Below are 19,498 nucleotides of genomic sequence, written 5' to 3' on the forward strand. Positions count from 1 at the left end.
GAAGCTCGTACTGCTGCTTGAACGATGTCGTAGTCTGCATCACCTCTTGCGTTTATCACAGTGCACCCCTTTTCCTTTAGCCTTTGGCTAATGATGTTTATCAGTTCCTGCTTGTTGGAACCATGCGATAAGAACTCATCTTTTTTCCCCATGAACACTGTGTCTTCTGTGAAGTTGACTTTGGGATGATGTTTCTTTTGACGACGCTGGTGTGTGCTGTCCTTGATAAATGGTTCATCCGAATAACCGTCAGACAACAGTAGCTTTCCCGTAATTGCGGAGTACGAAATCAGCATAGCCGTTAGCTATAGATCCGTATGTGCTCCCTTTCGTCCACTTAACGCGATGCATCAGTGAGCCACCATCCAACACATAGTGGTCCGTCTTGGGTACATCGTCCGACTCATCCTCGGTAGACAAACCTTTTGTATATTCATCCATTGCTCTCGCAAGCTGTGGCTTGTCCGCTTTCCTGAATATGTGCTTCGCCTCAAAGAGAGCTGGGGGAAATGGAGACAATTCATATTCAAGACCGTCCTCCAATGAGAGGTTCCCTGCCCGAGAAATGACAAGTAGCCTCTGAAACAGAAGAGCAGGGTCTATAGTTCGGTCGCCAGTAACCTGAACAGCAGATGAATCTCCCAGAGTTTTAATTTTGTCCTTCCTTTTGCATGTGTAGGTGAAAACTGGTTGTCCAGTCAGCTTTTCAGCAATTCTTTCCCCACTACCTGCAAGTTTTCGACATTCACTTCATCCTTGGCTACAACACCAGTGACAACATTTCTCAAGGCTGGATCATCAGACAATGGATTGCATGACTGAAGTTTTTCTTGGATTTTTGATAGATCTGACTGGTCCCTCTCCATCCTGGACTTGGTGGCCACCTTGTGCTGTTCACTCGACGTGTAAGTGCAATCATTGAATTCTTGCATGGCTACATTATATTCCGAACATACGGGGGGGTGACAGTGTCCACAGGGCACGTTGCTCCTCCGTCATGCCACTGCCCCATGTCAATCCACCAGTCGAATTGAGTGATCGCATAAGTGTCTGTTCGATAACAAGATCGGACCCAAGTCCAGCCCAGAACTGATCACTCCGGCGAACCACATGGTGGCCTTCCTGGTACTTGCTATATACTGCCGGATTGCTTGTCTCCAAATGGATGACCCCCCCCCCCCCCCATGGTGCACTCATTTTAAAAACATGTGGTGATTTTTTTCTACTATTGGCTGCCCATATATACTTCTGCTCAAGGGCGTGGCCACATGTGGTTTCCAATTACTTCCACATGATCTACATGTTGAAATTATACATGTTCTGTGTTAATCCCTACATGGTCTTTGTAGTCTTGCTAGGTTCTAATTCATTATCATCATGACAAGGCTTTTGAAGGACATTGAAAAGGTGAATATCAGCAGTTCCAGAAATTCTATTGTTTTAGTTGAAAGTCACAAATGGCAGCACAAGTGCATATGGGAGGCCTAAACAGCAGTTATTCATAATCACCTTGTGATCTTCTTGGTGGGGCTTTTTGTCTGTGCTCTTTCATCCTAAGAAAGGGGGTTGGCTTTCGGTTTTCGCTATGACGTCATAACCGTCATAGGTGGGAGAAACTATGTTCATTTGATTCAGAAACCCCATGTTCCTATATGTTGCTAATACATTTATAGGGTCTAAAATCAACCATAAAAAAGTTTGTAGTACATTGAAATTTTCATTGGCGGCCATCTTTAAAATATGCAAATTAACCCCTTTACCAGGGTCAGATTACCTGAGACTTTTTTTTCTGGCACGCAGCATGACCTATTAAAACATTTAAAACAATAAAACGTTTTGTTGTGATTTTTTGGGGGGGTTAGGTGATACGGATCATATTTTGACTAGACAGACTATTGTTGATTATGTGTGAAAACACTTTGCATTAAATATTGTTGCTATTTCATAATGGGCAGCAATAATTTGTGGGTTTAGCAATGCAGTGCATGCAGTACAGTAAATCAAACCACAGTGTTGCATATGATATGTACAGTTGATAGTTCTTCAACTTATCATGAGAATCCAAGGTTGGAAGTAGACAGAACAACTGCGTGATGAAGATGAACAGACTTGAAAATGGTTTTCTCTTGTCAACGTGCCACACTATTCTATATAAAAATAATAATAAGAAGCCTCACCCCAAAGAGGTTCCTGCGTGATCCCGCCCACTCTCATTTCCCTTTCTATTCCAGCAAATCTTTAAATATCGCGTGCTTGTCAACCTCCGCCATCGAAGATGGATGGAGGTTACTGTTTTCACCCGTCTGTTTGTTTGTTTGTGAACAGTGTTACGGAAAAAAAACTAATGGACGGATTTCGACGAAACTTGGTGGGGGGATTAGGTATGGTCCAAGGATCATGCCATTAGATTTTGGACTTGGTCCAAAGTCCAATATGGCCGCTATGGTGGCCATTTTGAAAAAATGTTTGAATTTTTGTTTTTGCATTTCTACATGTTTTAAGTGATTTCCAACCCCCCCCCCCAAAAAAAAATTTGTTAGAGAAAAAAAAATTGCACCTTTTTATTCAAAAAAATTTCGATTTTTTTTTTTTTTTTTTTTTTTTTTTTTTGGCATTTCTACATGCACGTCGATCTAGTTTAGTTTATTCAATTGTGGTTCAGTAGAGTCTGATCCGTTTTGACCTACAATGAATAGGATATCAGGTTCACTTAAGTGACCCAGCAGTATTGGCGGCGGAAGTTTTGCACTCTACCGAGTGCTCCCCCTCTAGTTATCACTTGTTATTGTGTTCCGATTTAGTTATAGCAGTATTTCATTTCAGCCAATCACAGTTTTTGGGCTGAGATGAGTCATTGTTTGCGAAAGATTACCTCCCATTACAAGCCTCTTTTTGTTTCTTCCATACCGTTAATTGTATTTATCAGATCAGCATATGGATTATGGAATGAAGCAAAGTTTAACTCAAAGGGCACTCAGTAGAGTGCATACCTCCACCACGTAATGTGTGATCCACGAGAACATATCGGGCCCAATACATGTTTGAAATATCATATTATACAGTACTATATCGTGTTTGGCCCTATCTCTCAATGGTGAAGAATCACTTTAAATATTAAATAATTCTCGTGTCCAGATCCGGATTCGGATCTTCACCAAAATCAAATCAATTCATCCTTGCCACACACCCAACCTGTCCACCAAGTTTTGTCTGACTCCGTCTACAACTTTTTGAGATATTGTGCTATATATCGTTTTAGCACGATCCCACAATGGTGAAGAATCACTCAAAAAATTTTCGTATCCGAATCCGGACCTTCACCAAAATCTAATCAGTTTGTCCTTGTCACACACCAAATCTGTCCATAAAATTTCAACCAGATCCATCCACAACGCTTTGAAATATCCTGCTCACAAATAAACAAACAGATTGAGAGGGGTGAAAACATAACCTCCTTCACCTTCGGTGGCAGAGATAATGAATTGTCATCAAACAGGAAATGACATATGAAGATCCTGTAATTATAGATTTCTAAGATCTAGTCGACACACAACAGGTAATAATGGCGTGCAAATGTAAGACGATGGACAAAATGAATCGTGCAAAAAGGCAGAAAAAGTTATGACATTGTGCAAAAAATATCGAGTTGTTCGGTTGGCAAGACGTCAAAGTGCGGCATCTGTGGGCCTCCATTATGGGATCAGTGAAGCGACTGTGCGGTTAAACTCGTCAAATGCGGTAATACGGGAGAAACCATTACGGATTTACCAATGTTTCCACGGGGCACGCGGGGCCGAAGGCTCAATTTCAACCATGGCAGACCATGGCAGACGCCAAAGAAGTGGGATTATTTTGGAAGAGGATGCCAGCTGGCACGTTCCTCTCCAAACAGGAAAGATCTGCTCTCGGTCATGGTGGCTAAGAATCGTTTTTCCCTTCTTTTCTCTGGCAATCCAGTTGGTGAGTCCTGGTGATGGAACAGCAATCACGAGTTCTACAATACAGCCACATCTTTCTTTCCCCCACCTCCTTTGCCCCACCTCTAACAGTATCATCATCATCCCAAACGAAGTCTTGTGTTTTCTATTTATGGAAGGGGACAGTACGAACAGTTTGTAATGTTTACCCTCACCCACCTCGCTGTTTCATAACAAATTTAAAAGATAAAAGTCTTGTGTTTTTGTTTATTTTGTAGTTACTGTATTTATTTTAATTTCATGTTTATTTCAATGTTGACATGCTTTATATTTATTTTACATGTCTATGTCAATTGTAATGTGTTTGTTTATTTTTAGCTGCCTCCCACCTTCCTCTATATTTCCTCGAAGCCCAGGAACTGAACGCCATCCCCCCTTTTCCCATTGGCCCTTGGTTTCCACTATCACGGCATTTTCAAGGAACACAATATTTGAGGACTTACTGCACTATGCATAGACATAAAGTTTTTCTTTCTTTTCGTGAAAGTATTTCAAGTTATGCATTTCTTTCAAAGTTGTTTTCTGTTGGTGCTACTGTTGCACTGTTCATAATATTGTTGTGGTGCCGGGTCTCGGTGGCGAGCACGACCGCTAGGAGGAGCAGTAGTTGGCTCCACCGAACACCTGGAATTTAGGTCGAACCTTTCAGATAAATCCGAAAGGTCACGGGTCCCTTATCGAACCGAAGATCGCCAATAGGTCGACCATGTGGGGTAGGGTCAATTGCCAATTTCAATATAAACAAATACCCACGCAATCTAACTACCGGGGAACCACACCCTCGGCCGACTCTGTCCGATCCGAGTCACAGGTAACGGCTCGGATCCGGCGTAACCGAGCGGAGTTACCAGAGCCGTGCCGGACCAAATGAACAATTTACCCTCACTATCTCTCAATACACAGCGTGCTAAGCCAATGAAAGAAACACACAAAGGAGCTGGTACATTCAACAATAGGGGAATTTATTTACAACATTAATCGGGGAAGGGGGGAACACTCAAAGAGCAGAGTTATCCGAATAAGAAATGTAATGTACAATGAGCAAAATAAAGCATTTACACAATTATACTTGACGATGGGCCCACACACAGACACACACTCTCCCCAAAAGAAATAATGGCCGTGGCCTTTATTGATACCCCCAGCTCGGAGGGAAGGTGAGCTGGAGGTAAGGATGCTAGCTTGGACCTTCCTGCCTCGTGCGGCCCTTGACGATCCGGCTCGGCGGGACTCGAACCCGCAACATGATGCCGCTCCAAGCACCAGGTACCACGCTCTCCAACCGGCCACGTACCAATCGACCAAGACCAAGGAGAAGATCAGAGATGACGATGACCCAGGACCAGACGAACCAACCAGCACCAAGACCCAAGACGACCAACCTCCCCAGCCTGGCGTTCCTTAATATCATCCTTGTCCGGGGTGAGAAAATCACCATTTGAGGCGGTCTCCACCCTCATTGGCCGGGGTGTCGTGGGAAAGTTGCCCTCTGTGGCCATCTCAACCCTTCTTGGCCGGGGTGTCGTGGGAAAGTCACCCTCTGTGCGTGATCTCCACCCTCATTGGCCGGGGTGTCGTGGGAAAGTCGCCCTCTGTGGCGTGATTTGACAAGGGGCACACCCCTGCCTTCATGGGCGGAGTGTCGATCTTAGGCGATGGATATCTTCGCCCATGTATGTGGTTGAATACACGTTGGCAATGGCGTCGGAGTGCAAAGTGAAGTGAAGGAGATTTGTTGTAAAATAAACTCCGCAGCACACACATGTAATTCCCGTTAGACACAGGTCGGGGACCCTAACTATAAACACAAACTTATCCAGATAACTAAACATGGGGACTGCTGTCTGTCTGTGTGCACAAGGCTTCCAAATTCGTCACAATATTACACCATTAACGACACCCATTTAGTTGTGGGTAATCATATTACATCATTAACCTTGTAATTTAGCCACACTAGCACTAAGTTCCTTGACTTTAGAAGAATTTGTGGATTAAGGGTGGCTGGTTCATTGTTTCATCGCCCACAGGCTCATCGCTGGATTTGGTATTCCAATGCTGGTTATGTGGCAAAGGAGATTGACCATGTGCTCGTTGATGGTCGCTCGAAGATAATTCAGAACTGCAGGGTCTACTGGAGTGCTCGGTTCCTCAAAACTGACCACAGGCTTATTGTAGCAACTCTAAAGTTTCAGCTTAAATCCAGGAGAATGATACCATCCCAGCCGAGGCTGGATGTTGGCAAGCTCAAGGATCAGAGGGTAGCTGGGGAGTTTGCAAGCAGGTTGGGTTGGGATTTGGGGGGGTCTGGGTGTTTTGCGGAATCCTGAAGAATTGTGGAGTGCCTTTGGGACGACCATTGTTGATTATGCCAGTGGTTGTCCTGGAACCCATTGTAAGGCAAAGAACTTTGTCTCCCAAGGGACACTGGATACCATTGACCAGAGTCAAAGGGTCAGGCTTAATGGCAGAGCTGAGCTGTTTGGGAGTTAAAGCTTAAAACTGTACGTGTGCTGAGGGCGGATAAGGAGGCGTATGTGCGAGGAATCTGTGAAAGGGTAGAGCACCTGTGGTCAAGTGATTCTCATCCTGCTTACAGAGGAATTTGTGCATTGCATTGCTCCAAGCCCATCCCTTGGTGTACTGCAGTTAGAGCGGAGGGTGGTGGGCTCTTGACAGAGGAGTCCGAAGTGAAGGCCGGTTACTTTGAGCGGCTGTACCAGGCTGACGCATCAGCTGTTTAGTTGGATGTCAGGGGTGTTACTATCCCTATTGCTGATCCTCCATTCAACTGTGAACCACCTTTGTTTATGGAAACACAGGTTGCGATGAACCAGTTTAAAGGGAGGTAGAGCTCCTGGGATCTTTGGCATCCATGCTGAACTTCTCAAGGCTGGTGGAAATGCTGCACTCATGTTATTGCATGCAGTTCTGTACTTTGTCTGGAACACAGGCATCATCCCAACTGACTGGAAGAGGAGCCTTGTTGTCCCTCTCTGGAAAGGGTGATCACCAAGACTGAAACAACTACCGAGGGGTGGCACTGCTCTCAGTGCCGAGCAAGGTCTTTGATGGGATTCACCACCATCTGCTTGGGCACCAGCGCCCGGAGCAGTCAGGTTTTCTACCAAAGAGGTAAATGATTGAGCATATCCTTGCTCTTCGGGTCCTCATCAAATACAGATGAGAGTTTTGACAGGGGCTGCTCGCAGCCTATGTGATTTCCTCAAAGTGTTTGATTCAGTGCATAAGGATGCCCTCTGGAGGATTATCGGTCTTCATGGGGTGCAACCAAAACTGATCAATCTGATTACTGAACTATACTCTGGTACTGAGAGGTCTGTGAGGTGTGGTGGTTCCATCTCTGACTTCTAGACCTCTGCAATTGGATAGACAATGCTATGCATCATGACTAACAAAGTAAAGATTTCCAACTCTTCGATAGAGCATGTGTTCATGACGTAAAAATACACAAAGCATGTGCCAATTATTGACGTGAGAGTCGGATGTACCCTGTCAGACCTCCCTGAGGGAGACACCGTATATGGTATTGGTGCTTCTTAAAAGCATTGTGAAGGTCATCTTTGGGGCTTGTGAATGCACAGGTCAGGTCAGGTATAGGAGCATGCGTCAGAGCAGCGCGTTGCTGCGTCCACTTTCCATCGGTACTCCAGGGGCCTCCGTCTGGCCATCCCCCAGGCTGATGCCTTGCCCATCCCCAGATCCTTGAGATGCTGATCAACCTGCTGCAACCACGAGGAACGTGGTCGGCCCATTGGCCTCCTTCACTCACGAGGCTCCCTCGCAGAGAGAATCTGGTGAGCAGGATCAGCATCAGGGAAACAAGCCTCATCCTGTCCATACAGCCACAGCTAACGCTCATGGACTATGCAGGTAACAAATCTCATTTGATTCTCTCTCAGCAACCGCTCGTTGGACACAAAGTCCGACTAGCGACAGCCAAGGATTCTCCGAAGAGACCTGGTACCAAAGGGATTAAGTCTCCGTCTCAGATCCCTATTCAGAGTCCAAGTCTCACATCCATAGAGCAAGACTGGAAGCACCAAGGACCTGAAGACTCTGACTTTCGTTCTCCCGCACAGGTACTGGCAGCGCCACATCCCATGATCCAGTGAATCCATGACTCCCCAGGCCTGACCCAGACATCTGTTGACTTCTGGCTCACAGCCAGCAGATACATGAATATCACTGCCAAGGTAAGTGAATCTCTCTGTGACCTCAACATCCTCACAACAAACAGGTATCGACAGGATAGCAGCGTCCAAGATGTCATTGAAAGCCTGGATCTTAGTTTTGACCCAGGAAACCTGTAATCCCAGTGGCTTTTATAATGGTAATGCACAGTTAAGTTTAAAATCAAATTTGATAATGGTACTCTCTGGTGTTGGCTTCATGGTTTGGGTGGTGGGCTTGGGATCCCAGGGTCCTGAGTTCAAATCCTGCTTGGCTGCAGAATTAATACCAGGTGGGGTTGACTCAGCCTGTCATCCTTCCGAGGTTGGCAAAATGAGTACCAGCTTGCTGGGATGATTGAGTCATTCGAGTATCCTGTGTCGGAGTGGCGACCCATCTAGTATTGTGCCCAATATCCCTGGAGACTGCTTAGGCAGCACCAACACTCTGCACACAGTATAGTCCCAATGGATTGGATTTATAATGGGGATATTTACTATAAATCATGGAGGGGGTGGGTGTGATTGGGAGGCTGGGGGGGGGCATGGTAGTTGTGAGGGCTGGTATGAATATATTGTTGTGGTTCTGCAAAACCGCATACCTCTAAGCTAAGGCAATGGCACCTAACACATTGATGCCCAAGGAGTTATCTCGTTTGTTTCCGTGCAGTCAGACCTTTCCCTCATTCTAATGGGTTAACGGACAAAGTGTGTTGCGTGGGTCTTATAGCTTGGTCTAATTATATCTCTATCTTTCATTCAATCCTGATTTTCATTCCAACCCTTTCCTTTTATCCATGATGCAAATTGTAGCAGGCAGCCACCCTATGAGAGACTCACCACCAATACTGTACAGGACGCGCATGGCGTGCCCTTTCATTCGAATCTTCACGCCAATTTACAACGGCGTCTCACCTTGCTCAACCTTCGCTCACCAAAAGATCACCACTTTGACCACCAACATCTCCAGCACACAGGAAAAATCACCCCGCACCTCCGCATTGATGCAATTTGCCACCAAATGGATGTGCTGTGCGGCCCAGGCCATTCGGACCAAGTGGCACAGGAACGGGCCAAGCATGTTAACAGCACCAACCACAGCTCGCCGGGGGTGCCCCAAATGGGCATGCGGGACCAACACAATCCTCGTCGAGTCAGCAGAACACGGCCCGGGAGTTCGGTACAGAGCTCTGGGCCTGTATTGTCGGATGTGCGAATGAGGCCGCTTCCGACCCCAGGAGCCTGGCAGGGCATGGCTGGGATCCAATGGAAGGGCAAGATTCGAAGGACAGTGCATTGCTTCGGGTCGTCACCCCACCCTTTGCCCGGGGCTTATAAAAGGCGGATCACGAAGCTGTCCTCTGTCTCTGTCTTTGTCTGTCTTGTCTCGCACTGTCTCTCTCTCTGTCTTGCCTCACACTGTCTCTCTCTGTCTTGTTTTGCACTGTCTCTCTTTGTCTTGTTTCGCACTGTCTCTCTCTGTCTTGTCTCGCACCGTCTCTCTGTCTCTCTCTCTTGTTTCGCACTGTCTCTCTCTGTCTTGTCTCGCACTGTCTCTCTGTCTCTCTCTCTTGTCTCGCACTGTCTGTCTCTCTCTGTCTCTCTCTTGTCTCGCACTGTCTCTCTGTCTCTCTCTCTGTCTCGCACTGTCTCCGCCTGTTTGCTGCACTAACTTCTCCGCCTCTCTGCTCCGCCCTCTCTTAACTGCACCTCGTTGTCTGCCTGTCACTGCATCTACACTCGGGGTTGGTGTGCGACAGAAGTTGTGCTGGACCAGTGCGGAGCACACGTTTCCATGAGCCCTGACAAAGTGATCAAGCAAGAGATAACGCGCCGACTCTTAAGGTGGAATAGCTCAAGCGGAGCATCCCCCAAAGCATACTGGGTTGTGCGGTCGGCCGACCGCGACAGGTATTGAGAAGCCCGTTAGTTCTCATCTGCTCGCCTTCCTTCTGGCTAACTAATCGTGTGTGTGTGTGTGTGTGTGTGTGTGTGTGTGTGTGTGTGTGTGTGTGTGTGTGGGGGTGTGTGTGGGTGGGTGTGTGAGTGTGTGTGTGTGTGTGTGTGTGTGTGTGTGTGTGTGTGTGTGTGTGTGAGTGATGGCGCCTGTCTTAGCATAAGTTAAGATCATAGAAGATATAACGGAATGAGTCTGCTTTTGTAAATTGTTTGCCTTTTGTTGCACCCCACAAATTCCTTGCTGTCCTTGCTGTACATAATAATAAGCCCCATTTACTGTGCCACATACCTTTCCTCACCTGATTGTAAATAAATTCTTTGTATAGAAATGGTCCCAGCTTGTTTTCGTCTTTTCCTTCATTGATCTAGCATGGTCCGTATCCAAGCCCAGCCAGGACGTTATCCCCAATGATCTGTTTTCTAGCCGGTGAGTCCTTGGCAGTTATGCTCGGCTGCATCTGATCCGGTTTGAACAAGGCGTACAGAGGGCGTGTCCCCTGGTAATTAGATCACGTGACCATTTTAGGTAACCGGTTTCCATTGGACGGAGGACCCTAAGTCACGTGGTTGAGTTAATTTACTAACCCTAACCCTAACCCCCCCTCCATGGTCTTCTCGCCCCTACTCCATGTCCGCAACAGTATTGTGTGTTTTGGTTTTGGGGCCACAAGAGAAATTGTACTGGATTTCTTTCCTCTTTTACATGTATTGCTAAAAGGTTGTGAGTTCAGTCCCAGCGACATTGGGGCGATTCATTCCGTATTCGCATGGCGGAATCTCTTCCCAATCGATTTGGCTTAAGTGAAATGCATCTGCTTTGGACACCTCGCCTTGATACATTTTGTTAACGCTAACGATACTTCATTTTAATTATGACTGTTCTCCCAAAATGTACGGATACACGTACACTTCCTTTGCAGATTTTGTCCCTACTTGCTCCTCAATCGGCCATGGAATCAAATGTCCCACGACGACCTCAAAGGACCCCAAATGCACTCCAGGATGGTGCTGCTAGGATTCGGATCAAGCAAGGCCGTACAAGTGTCCGCCGTGTCACCGAGAAATCAGCCCCTCAGCTTGTATCTTTTATCTTGTGAGAATTATTGTGTGAAACTTTCAAACAGTTTTTATTGCTGAGTACAGGTTGTTTCAAAAAAATGGACTATTTGAAAGGTTTATTGGAGAAAAGTTTTAAAAGGTAGCAAGTTCATTGATACATTGATGGAAAGCATATACCGTGCCATTTTCAAATCGCTCATACTACTTGTAGTTGACATTTTCAATGCGTGCTCCATCTCTGTTCAAGCAGGCTTTGATCCTGAATGAAATTGTCAGCACACCCCATCTGGTATTCAATGCATATAAGCAAGTGGACTTGGGGCTCTTAAGAGACATCTCAGACACCTCCTCAGGAGGATCAGCACCTCAGAAGATGTGATTATTGATAGCCCCATTCAAATGGAAGTGTGCTTCATCACTGAAACACAAGGTGTTGATCCAATTTGGGTACCTTTCCATTCAGTCACTGAACCAATCACACATTGTTACTCGGCTTTCCATGTCATTCAGATTTACATTATGTCTTACAGATATGATGTATGGGTGGAGCTTGAGTTCAGAAGTGAGAATTCGCCACACATGAGCCTGAGATCGCCAGTTCTCGGGAACGCTGACGGTGGAATTTCCTAGGACTGTTGATTGTAGAATCTCTCACAAGATCATTTGCTCCTTGGCCCTTGGTAACACTTGGTGGACAGCCACTGTTGCCTTTATTTTGATTTTTCATGCTTCCATGTACCTGGAATGGCTCCACAAACTGCTGAATGCTCCCATTGGAAGGTCCAATATGGGTGTGAACATTGTAATACTGACAGTATCGTCAGTCCACCTGCATGTTGGATTTTGTCTCAAACCACAAAGTCACGATTTTCACTTTGTTCCACTGTGAACACCATAGTGGACGGAGAGTCCTGCTGACTACTTGTATAAGTGGCATACCACCACTACCATAACCTGCAAGAGGAAGGTTATAGCATTATATACGACAGAATACCAGGCCGCTCAAATAGTACACTTTTTTGAAATACCCTGTACTTGTTGCAATACTATACTTTGAATTGTGGACTTTGTAAACTTGTTTTTCCTCTTATATTTTTTATTTTTATTTTTCTTCCTATGAGCAGTAAATGTGAGAGACATGAACCCATTCACTTCCCAATGATTTGAGAGGTTGATAAATCTTCATGAAAATTTGAGATTCCTTTTGTTCCACAGCCAATTTTTTTTAGAATTCTCTAATTACTGGAAGCTTTTTATATTACCCATAAAATCAATTTGAATCTCATGGATTGATTAACCAGAGTCCCCCACTGTATGACTGGTACAGGAAGCAGCTGCAAGAAAATGATCTGCACGATTTTCTTTCTGGTCTCCAGCTTGCACATTTGACTCTCTATTTTCAGGTGATGGACGTTAAACGAGAATCCCGTCTGCCGGCATAAGTTGGTGGACGTTGGTTCTCCAAGCTTAAATATTTTGGTTTGCACAAATTTTCACCATTCCGTGAATTTCCACTCTTTAAGTTAGTGCTGCAAAGTGTGTTTTTCTTGTTAGTGTATTAGGGCTGGCAGGATGGTCTGGAGGATGGCTGGCAGGATGGTGTATTATGCACACTCGCCTCCAAGTTGTCTAGCCTGGGTTTGATTCCGACTCGGTTATAAACTGTCATCCCAGTGTTTCACGGGCAGGGTAATTCATCAGTGTGTGTGCTGCAAGATGCTTTCATTAGGGAATGCCATTATTGGCAATGCAGTCACACAAATTGTGGTTGGAATGATGTGCTGGACCATTGAGTGCTTGAAGCAAAGTGCATGCAGTCGACTTGCTTTGATAGGATCCCAAAAATCATTATTTTTGATGCATTATTTACTTGAATGTTAATTACAACATGAGTTGATGAGATGCTTTGTTTGCTTTGAGATGTGATTTTAAAATATTTTTTGAGATAAAAATGACTTGCTGTTCACAAGAAATGCCCTTCTATTCCCCATTTGTGCTTGTCACATACACAGTCTAACAACTGAAAAGGCTAATTGGGCAATTTATGGGATTATTCTCTGCTGTGATTTGTTCATCCATTATATTTAAATCCTTTGATTCCAAATTCAAGTTAGGATGAAGACTTTTACTCTACTCGGGTTTAAGTAACAGTTTTGACACCAATGTTATTTTGCTGTACTTGGATTGCCATTTCTTTTGGCCTGAAGTGTAATACTGTTTCCAGGCCCATCGAGTTTCCTTTCATTCCCTTCTGTCTATGACGGCACAGGACCTGGCAAAAGTAAGTACGGGAACCAACATCCTTCATTCTGCAACACTGATTTCTACCCGTGTGCATGTGCTAAGCGGAAAGTTTGGTGATGCAATTGCTTCACTTTGTCCGTTTGTTTGTCTGTCCACAAACGTCAATTTATGATCGAGGAACAACTTTATTTCAATTGAGTGTTATATTTCAAACACAAATCGGAAAACGAATCTGCAGTTTAGCGGTACTTTGGCTCTGACTTTATCCTGATCGCACATACGCTGAGAGGAGTGAGATAATTTTGTTTACTCTGTCTGGCAGTCAAACAAATTGAAAATCATTCCAAACAGGAAACTTTCTGTTTTTAAAGACGTCATAAAGGACACAAAGAACTAGCGTAAAGTGTTAAAGAAGTTGGTCGTGAAAGACGCTGCATCAATGTTGGTAAAGTCCCCAAAATATGTTTTTTTCTATAACCTTTAAAATCTTTATTTTATTTCAATTGAATTAGATACTTGAACACTAAACACAAATCACATTTTAGGCACTTTAAAAACTTTTCCGTTTCGCAGTACTTGGATAAAATATTACTGCATTTTACATAATCTTGACCAATCAAATTTGCTTCTCACAGACCCCACCCATATGATTATATTTTTCCCCAAGACTGCGGAGGGTATGACGTTCTCTGAACTCTGTAATTGATATGCAGTATATACTTTAATTTTATGTACTTGAAGCCGTTACTCCTTGGATTTCCTGATGGATCATTGTGGGCACCACTGTTGTCCTGGCAATGTAAAATTATCACTTTGTTCAAATTTGCATTGAAGGTCCATCTCATCACCACACATGCAAATGTATAATTTAAACCCCTCCGACCTTGTAACTTGTAATAATACCTTTTGCAATTAGTACAGTGGCATGCGCGTTTCTTTGAAGGCTAGTGTCAGTCGTGTCGGTGGACAAGATAATGTCTTATCAGAGCATTTTTACCACGAGAGGGGAAAGGAGGTGTAACTGATATTTTGAGTGCTCACCCTTCATAAAGCAAAACTCCTCTCTTTTCTCTTCTCTCTTCTCTCTTCTTCTGTTCTTCTGTTCTTTTTTCTTCTCTGTTTTCTTCTGTCCTCTCTTTTCTTCTGTTCTCTCTCTTCTTCTCTTCAACATTATTTTTTCCCCACCTGTTGATGAAATCCATCTGCAAATTGTCGGCTTAATAAATGGAAGAATTATGCCAGTGAGGTGGTAATTTTACCAGTTTGAGAAATTATGCTTAAGTAGATCATTAATGACCGAGTTGTTTTTAAACAACAAAATAAGCTTGCAATTGATTGAAAATTAATTAGATCTTTAATTTGTCGTTTCGTGATGACGCGCATGCAAGGTAATTAGTTAAAATTAAACAACTCGTTATATTCCCATCTAATGTTGATAAAACTCATTTCAGATGGTCTTCCTTGTTGCCCTGTTTCATCAGTTTTCTCCATGTAATCCCAAAGTTTCTTTGTGCTGCTTTGAATGTTCTCGGTAAACTCTGAACCTACACTTGCTGTGAAGTAGAATAATGCTCTGCAGTCCCTCAGCGCAGATACAAAATACACAGCGACATGAATAAGGGACATTCATACCAGAAGCTCTTTGACCGAGACTTTGTGGGCCAGTGATGCAACCTCCATTCAATTGCATCCACAGCTTCATTACCTCTGGAGATGAACACATAACTCCCAGACAAATAGATTCTCATTATTCTCCATTCCTTTCCTCAATTTGTTTGGACACTCGATAGCTAGTGATGGAAAAGTCCCGCATGGAGGCTGATAGGCCACTCCTGCTCATCATTGACCATGACTGTGCAGCCTCTTGCTGGCATGCCAAGGGGCGGGCAGAACAGGTGTCCATGCGGTGACTTTGGTTAAGCTTTCTTGCATCAAATTGATAGCTTGTTCATTTGGGGCTGAAAAACATCGGTCTATACATAAATGACCGAACTGCAACCGCTTTGATGTGTAATCTGTTTTCAAACTATCAAATGTACCTGAATCGTGCAAAAACTCTGCAATTAAGATATAAACAAAAAAAAACTTATAAGCATGGCAGAAAATTGTCCTTTAGCGGTCCATTTAGCACCAGCAGGCTGCGTAAAGAAACTGATGAAGGAAAATGATTTTGCAAGGAAGCATAGACACACGACAGTACACTTTGGCCCATTGAGCCAGTGTTATGTTGCACATGAAAGTAACTCAACTATTTTGATATCTGGTGGTCTACTTGGGATTTGATGATCTTCCAGTTTGCAGCCACCAGGAACCCACTACTTTTATAAATGATTTACAGGGAAGGAATAATCTTCATGCCTCTTCTTATCTGGTCTACCTGTGATGCCAGTTCATACTGTGGTTGACTTTTATTGTTCCAATGGCAGCTGGGATTCCTGCTGAATTGTTATCCCAAAATCCCACAAACAAATTGAATAATATGAGCTGTTACTAATTGAGCTATTCTGCGATTATGTGAAACATTATCATGTGTATGAAACAGGTGACATGTCTTTCATTATGACTACGTGATATATTTAGCACGCTGTTTATGATCGCAAAAATAAAGTAATTTGATCAATACAAAAACCTTGTAATTTAAATTTAATGCCACAGTTACATTTCGTTTGCCAAACTAGAATGAGTGATGGATTAACATTAATTAATGGACCTTCTACAAATTGCATGTGCAAAGAATCGTGGAACCTTTGAACCCCTTCACCACACATTCCCACTTCTCCATATAAATTTTCCTTTATACATTCCCCTCTATCTTTCTCCTGCTGATTTCCCCTTCCATCCCTCTTCCTCACCTCCTTTCTTCTTTTATTATTTTTCTCTCTCAAATTTCTCAACCTTTTATTTTCCCATTCTTTTCATCTCCCCCCCCCCCCACCCCCTGTTCCCCACACCTCCATACCCCTCTCTCCCTGCTCATGTTATATGTAGATTGTCCAAATACATTTTAGCACTCCATGATGGGAATCTGCAATAATAATGAACCTATGTACGTTGTCTGGCTAAGCTGACTCATCTTCGCACTGTGCCGGAAATAATGCACTCCCTCAAAAACCTTCACTGAAAGTAAAAGAAGATCTGTTTAATTTGGTAAATGACAAAGTAGACAGTTAATTTCACTGGTGGCCACCCACCACTTAAGCAACGTTTTTATTGTCTTTACTAAGAGAGCCATAGTGCCAGATTCAGACATTTCATGTTGCAGCTGTTTGACTAATGACTGCTATATCCATTTGAACTAGTTGGCTTATTTTATGTCTGTATACAGATTGGAGTGTTAAAAATGGGAGAACAGCAAAAAATCCTGTGGGCAGTGGAAAATGTGCACAGAAAGGGATGGGATCCCAACTGCTTACCCTGCAAATGCACCAGGTATGTCCATCTTTCAAAACTCAAGACCAAAAAAATGCAGGAACTTTGTTCCTGAAGGCTTTTTGAAAGTCAGAGTGAATCTTCCCCATCCTCTCTCTGCCCCACCCCCTTCCCCCAAATCATATATGTTTAACCATGTATATTTAAAATCATATCTTTAACTTCCCCAAAATGTTATCCTTACTCTGCTTACTACCTCATCAAGAAAAACCCATTCCTTCTTCCACTTCATCAAAATCTCTTCCTTTTCTTTTGCACAAGGCTTATTTCCCAAAACCTCTTCACTCATAAATGTTGAGTTCATCCAGCCTCCTCTTTGACTGATAGCCGAATATTCCTCCATGCCTTCAACCCAAAATTTTGTCGCACTGCTGGTAGTTAGGTTAACCCCCCCCCCCCCCCGACCCAATTTGTGGTGACGTGCGGTCAACACCGCCATCCTGGATAGCTGAGCGGAGATTATGATGCGTGCGGGAGGGGTAGGACGCAATGGCGGAGTGACGGAGGCACAGATGAATGCACAGCACAGGGCTTTATACTAGAACCCCGCGACAAATACACGGACACAGCAACTTAAAATAAACACGGGATTTCATGAAAACAGACAAATATTTACAAAGGACAATAATTCAGCTATAATAATGATTGTGAGATAGTCTAAAGTCGAGGCACCTCTACACACAGACTTAAACACAAATATGGGGAAACAAAATAAAAGCAAATCCTCCCTTTATTCTGGCACTTAGCTTAGTCCAGAGATGGTGTTTGTGAAATGTGGCATTGAGGCGCTTCTATTTGCACGTGTAGACGTGCGCAAAGTGGCGCCAAGCTGCTCTCTCACAGCGGGAACGTTCGTCAGGCAATTTGTGAGCGGTATTCAACACCAAGGCTCAGACCCCATGCAGCTTAGAATGGTGCCGTCCCTTTCGATGACATACATGAAGCATCGAGGCCCGTCTCATACGACCAGTCAAGAGTCGATGGCCAGCATCTCGCTTCACCACGCGAGCCAAATCTCCTCAGCATGAATACGAGAATTGTGCCGTCTTCTTCATGCATCAAAGGAAAGCCAGCCGTAAAACCCTGTTCTTACAGACTATCTCCTAGCTACGTTCGCCCTCGACCGTGTGCACCCCTCACTCCGTACTCGTCCATTCCTCCCGATCTCTCCTGGCATCGCACCGAACCAACGTTCTACCTCTTGGGTGTGGTTTGCTCGCACAAAGCTCCGGGAAGGCAGGGCCTCCGTCCGCTCAGCACGTTTGGCTTGCTTTTGTTGTAGTTGTTTTGAAAAGCATAACTCCATCTTTGCTGGTTTGTAATACAAAAACATTGGGAAAATAACAGGGGGGTGGGGGGGGGGGCGGCAATTACATACTGGGGGAACTTATCCTTAATCCCTTTCTAATTGACACTGCCATAAGTGTGACACGTAACACTTAAGCAAACAGTTTCCCTACTTAATTACATCGAGATGTCTCTTACCAAATGGACCAGATGCCTATGGACCAAACAACTCTATTCAATCCCAACTTTCCCATGAAATTTCTCCATCTACTCCCACAACTGTAACAATATTCTTACCACCCCACCCATGAAGTCTGTCGCAGGTTATCCAGTTGGAGATTCCTCAGACTTCCATTTTGCAGAGGTTGTATGCACGCGACAGTAATTTCCCCTTCACGTCCATTCACGGTGTCAAACCCCTCATTGTCAGTACCCTTCCCCATCGTCCCACACCTCTCATCGACCACCTCATCCTGCCCCTTCTCTGTTCCTCCACCCCTCTGTTCCTCACCCTCAGTTTCTCCCCACCCCTCCACCTCTTGATTTCCACCTCCTTCCAGCTTCACCCCCACCCTGCACCCTCTGCTTGCTCCTTTCCATATTCCTATGCCTTATCAGCAGCTCCTCCTCCCTTGTCCGTAAATGTCCAAGGCATCCACTCCAACCTGAGAGATCTCTCAAACCAAGCTGCTGCCAATAAATTGGACATCATCTGTTTAACAGAATCCTTCCTACCACAGGATGTCCCTGACTCTTTAGTGGCTCTTCCTGGCTATTGTCTCCTCCGGTTTAATTGACATGAACACCATTCTGGTGGTGGAGTCAAACTTTACCTCAAGAACATTTCTCGCTCCTTGTACTGACTGCTCTTACACCTCCCAAACCCCCGGAGTACCTCTGGCTGTGACTTCCGCTCTGCTCTTATCTTATGTTTGTATGTGTTGTACCATCCTCCCAACAGTGATGTCGCCATCTACATCTTTATCTCACACACAACATGGACCAACTTTTAACCACTTGTCTCGAGTCTTCCTCAAATGTGATTTCAATTGTCACCATGCAAATTTACTTGATGTTGGTACCACTCTCACCAGCCATAGAACTTCTGCAAAGGACTTCTGTGACTCCATTTGATTGACTACATCTGTAAACTTTCCCACCCAGATTTCTGTCAATGGTAAATTCTCCCTTCTGGATTTGGTGATAACCACGTACCCCGACAACGTACTTGCTCTGCCCCATTTAGTTTATCGGATTATGCACTTGTGAAGGTCAACATCTCTCGAGCCATTGTCAGAGAACAGCCTCAGCGCCAGAGAGTCTGACAGTTCACTCCTGAAACCTGCCAGGAAC

At 44.4% G+C, this 19,498-nt stretch overlaps 1 protein-coding gene across 2 annotated transcripts in view; it reads left to right on the top strand.

Annotated features, from left to right (window-relative positions):
• ASZ1 (ankyrin repeat, SAM and basic leucine zipper domain containing 1) overlaps positions 1-19,498 on the top strand; it is a 192,412-nt gene that overhangs the window by 115,910 nt on the left and 57,004 nt on the right. For both annotated transcript variants that reach the window (XM_085897857.1, XM_085897858.1), the window contains 4 exons: positions 11,047-11,219; positions 12,513-12,588; positions 13,410-13,466; positions 16,755-16,858. In XM_085897857.1, coding sequence (XP_085753983.1) covers positions 11,047-11,219; positions 12,513-12,588; positions 13,410-13,466; positions 16,755-16,858 — 410 coding nt within the window. The remainder of the gene's footprint in view (positions 1-11,046; positions 11,220-12,512; positions 12,589-13,409; positions 13,467-16,754; positions 16,859-19,498) is intronic.

Source organism: Eptatretus burgeri, chromosome 10 (genome assembly GCF_056783735.1).
Source record: "Eptatretus burgeri isolate ZD-2024b chromosome 10, Ebu_testis_v1, whole genome shotgun sequence".
NCBI lineage: Eukaryota > Metazoa > Chordata > Myxini > Myxiniformes > Myxinidae > Eptatretus > Eptatretus burgeri.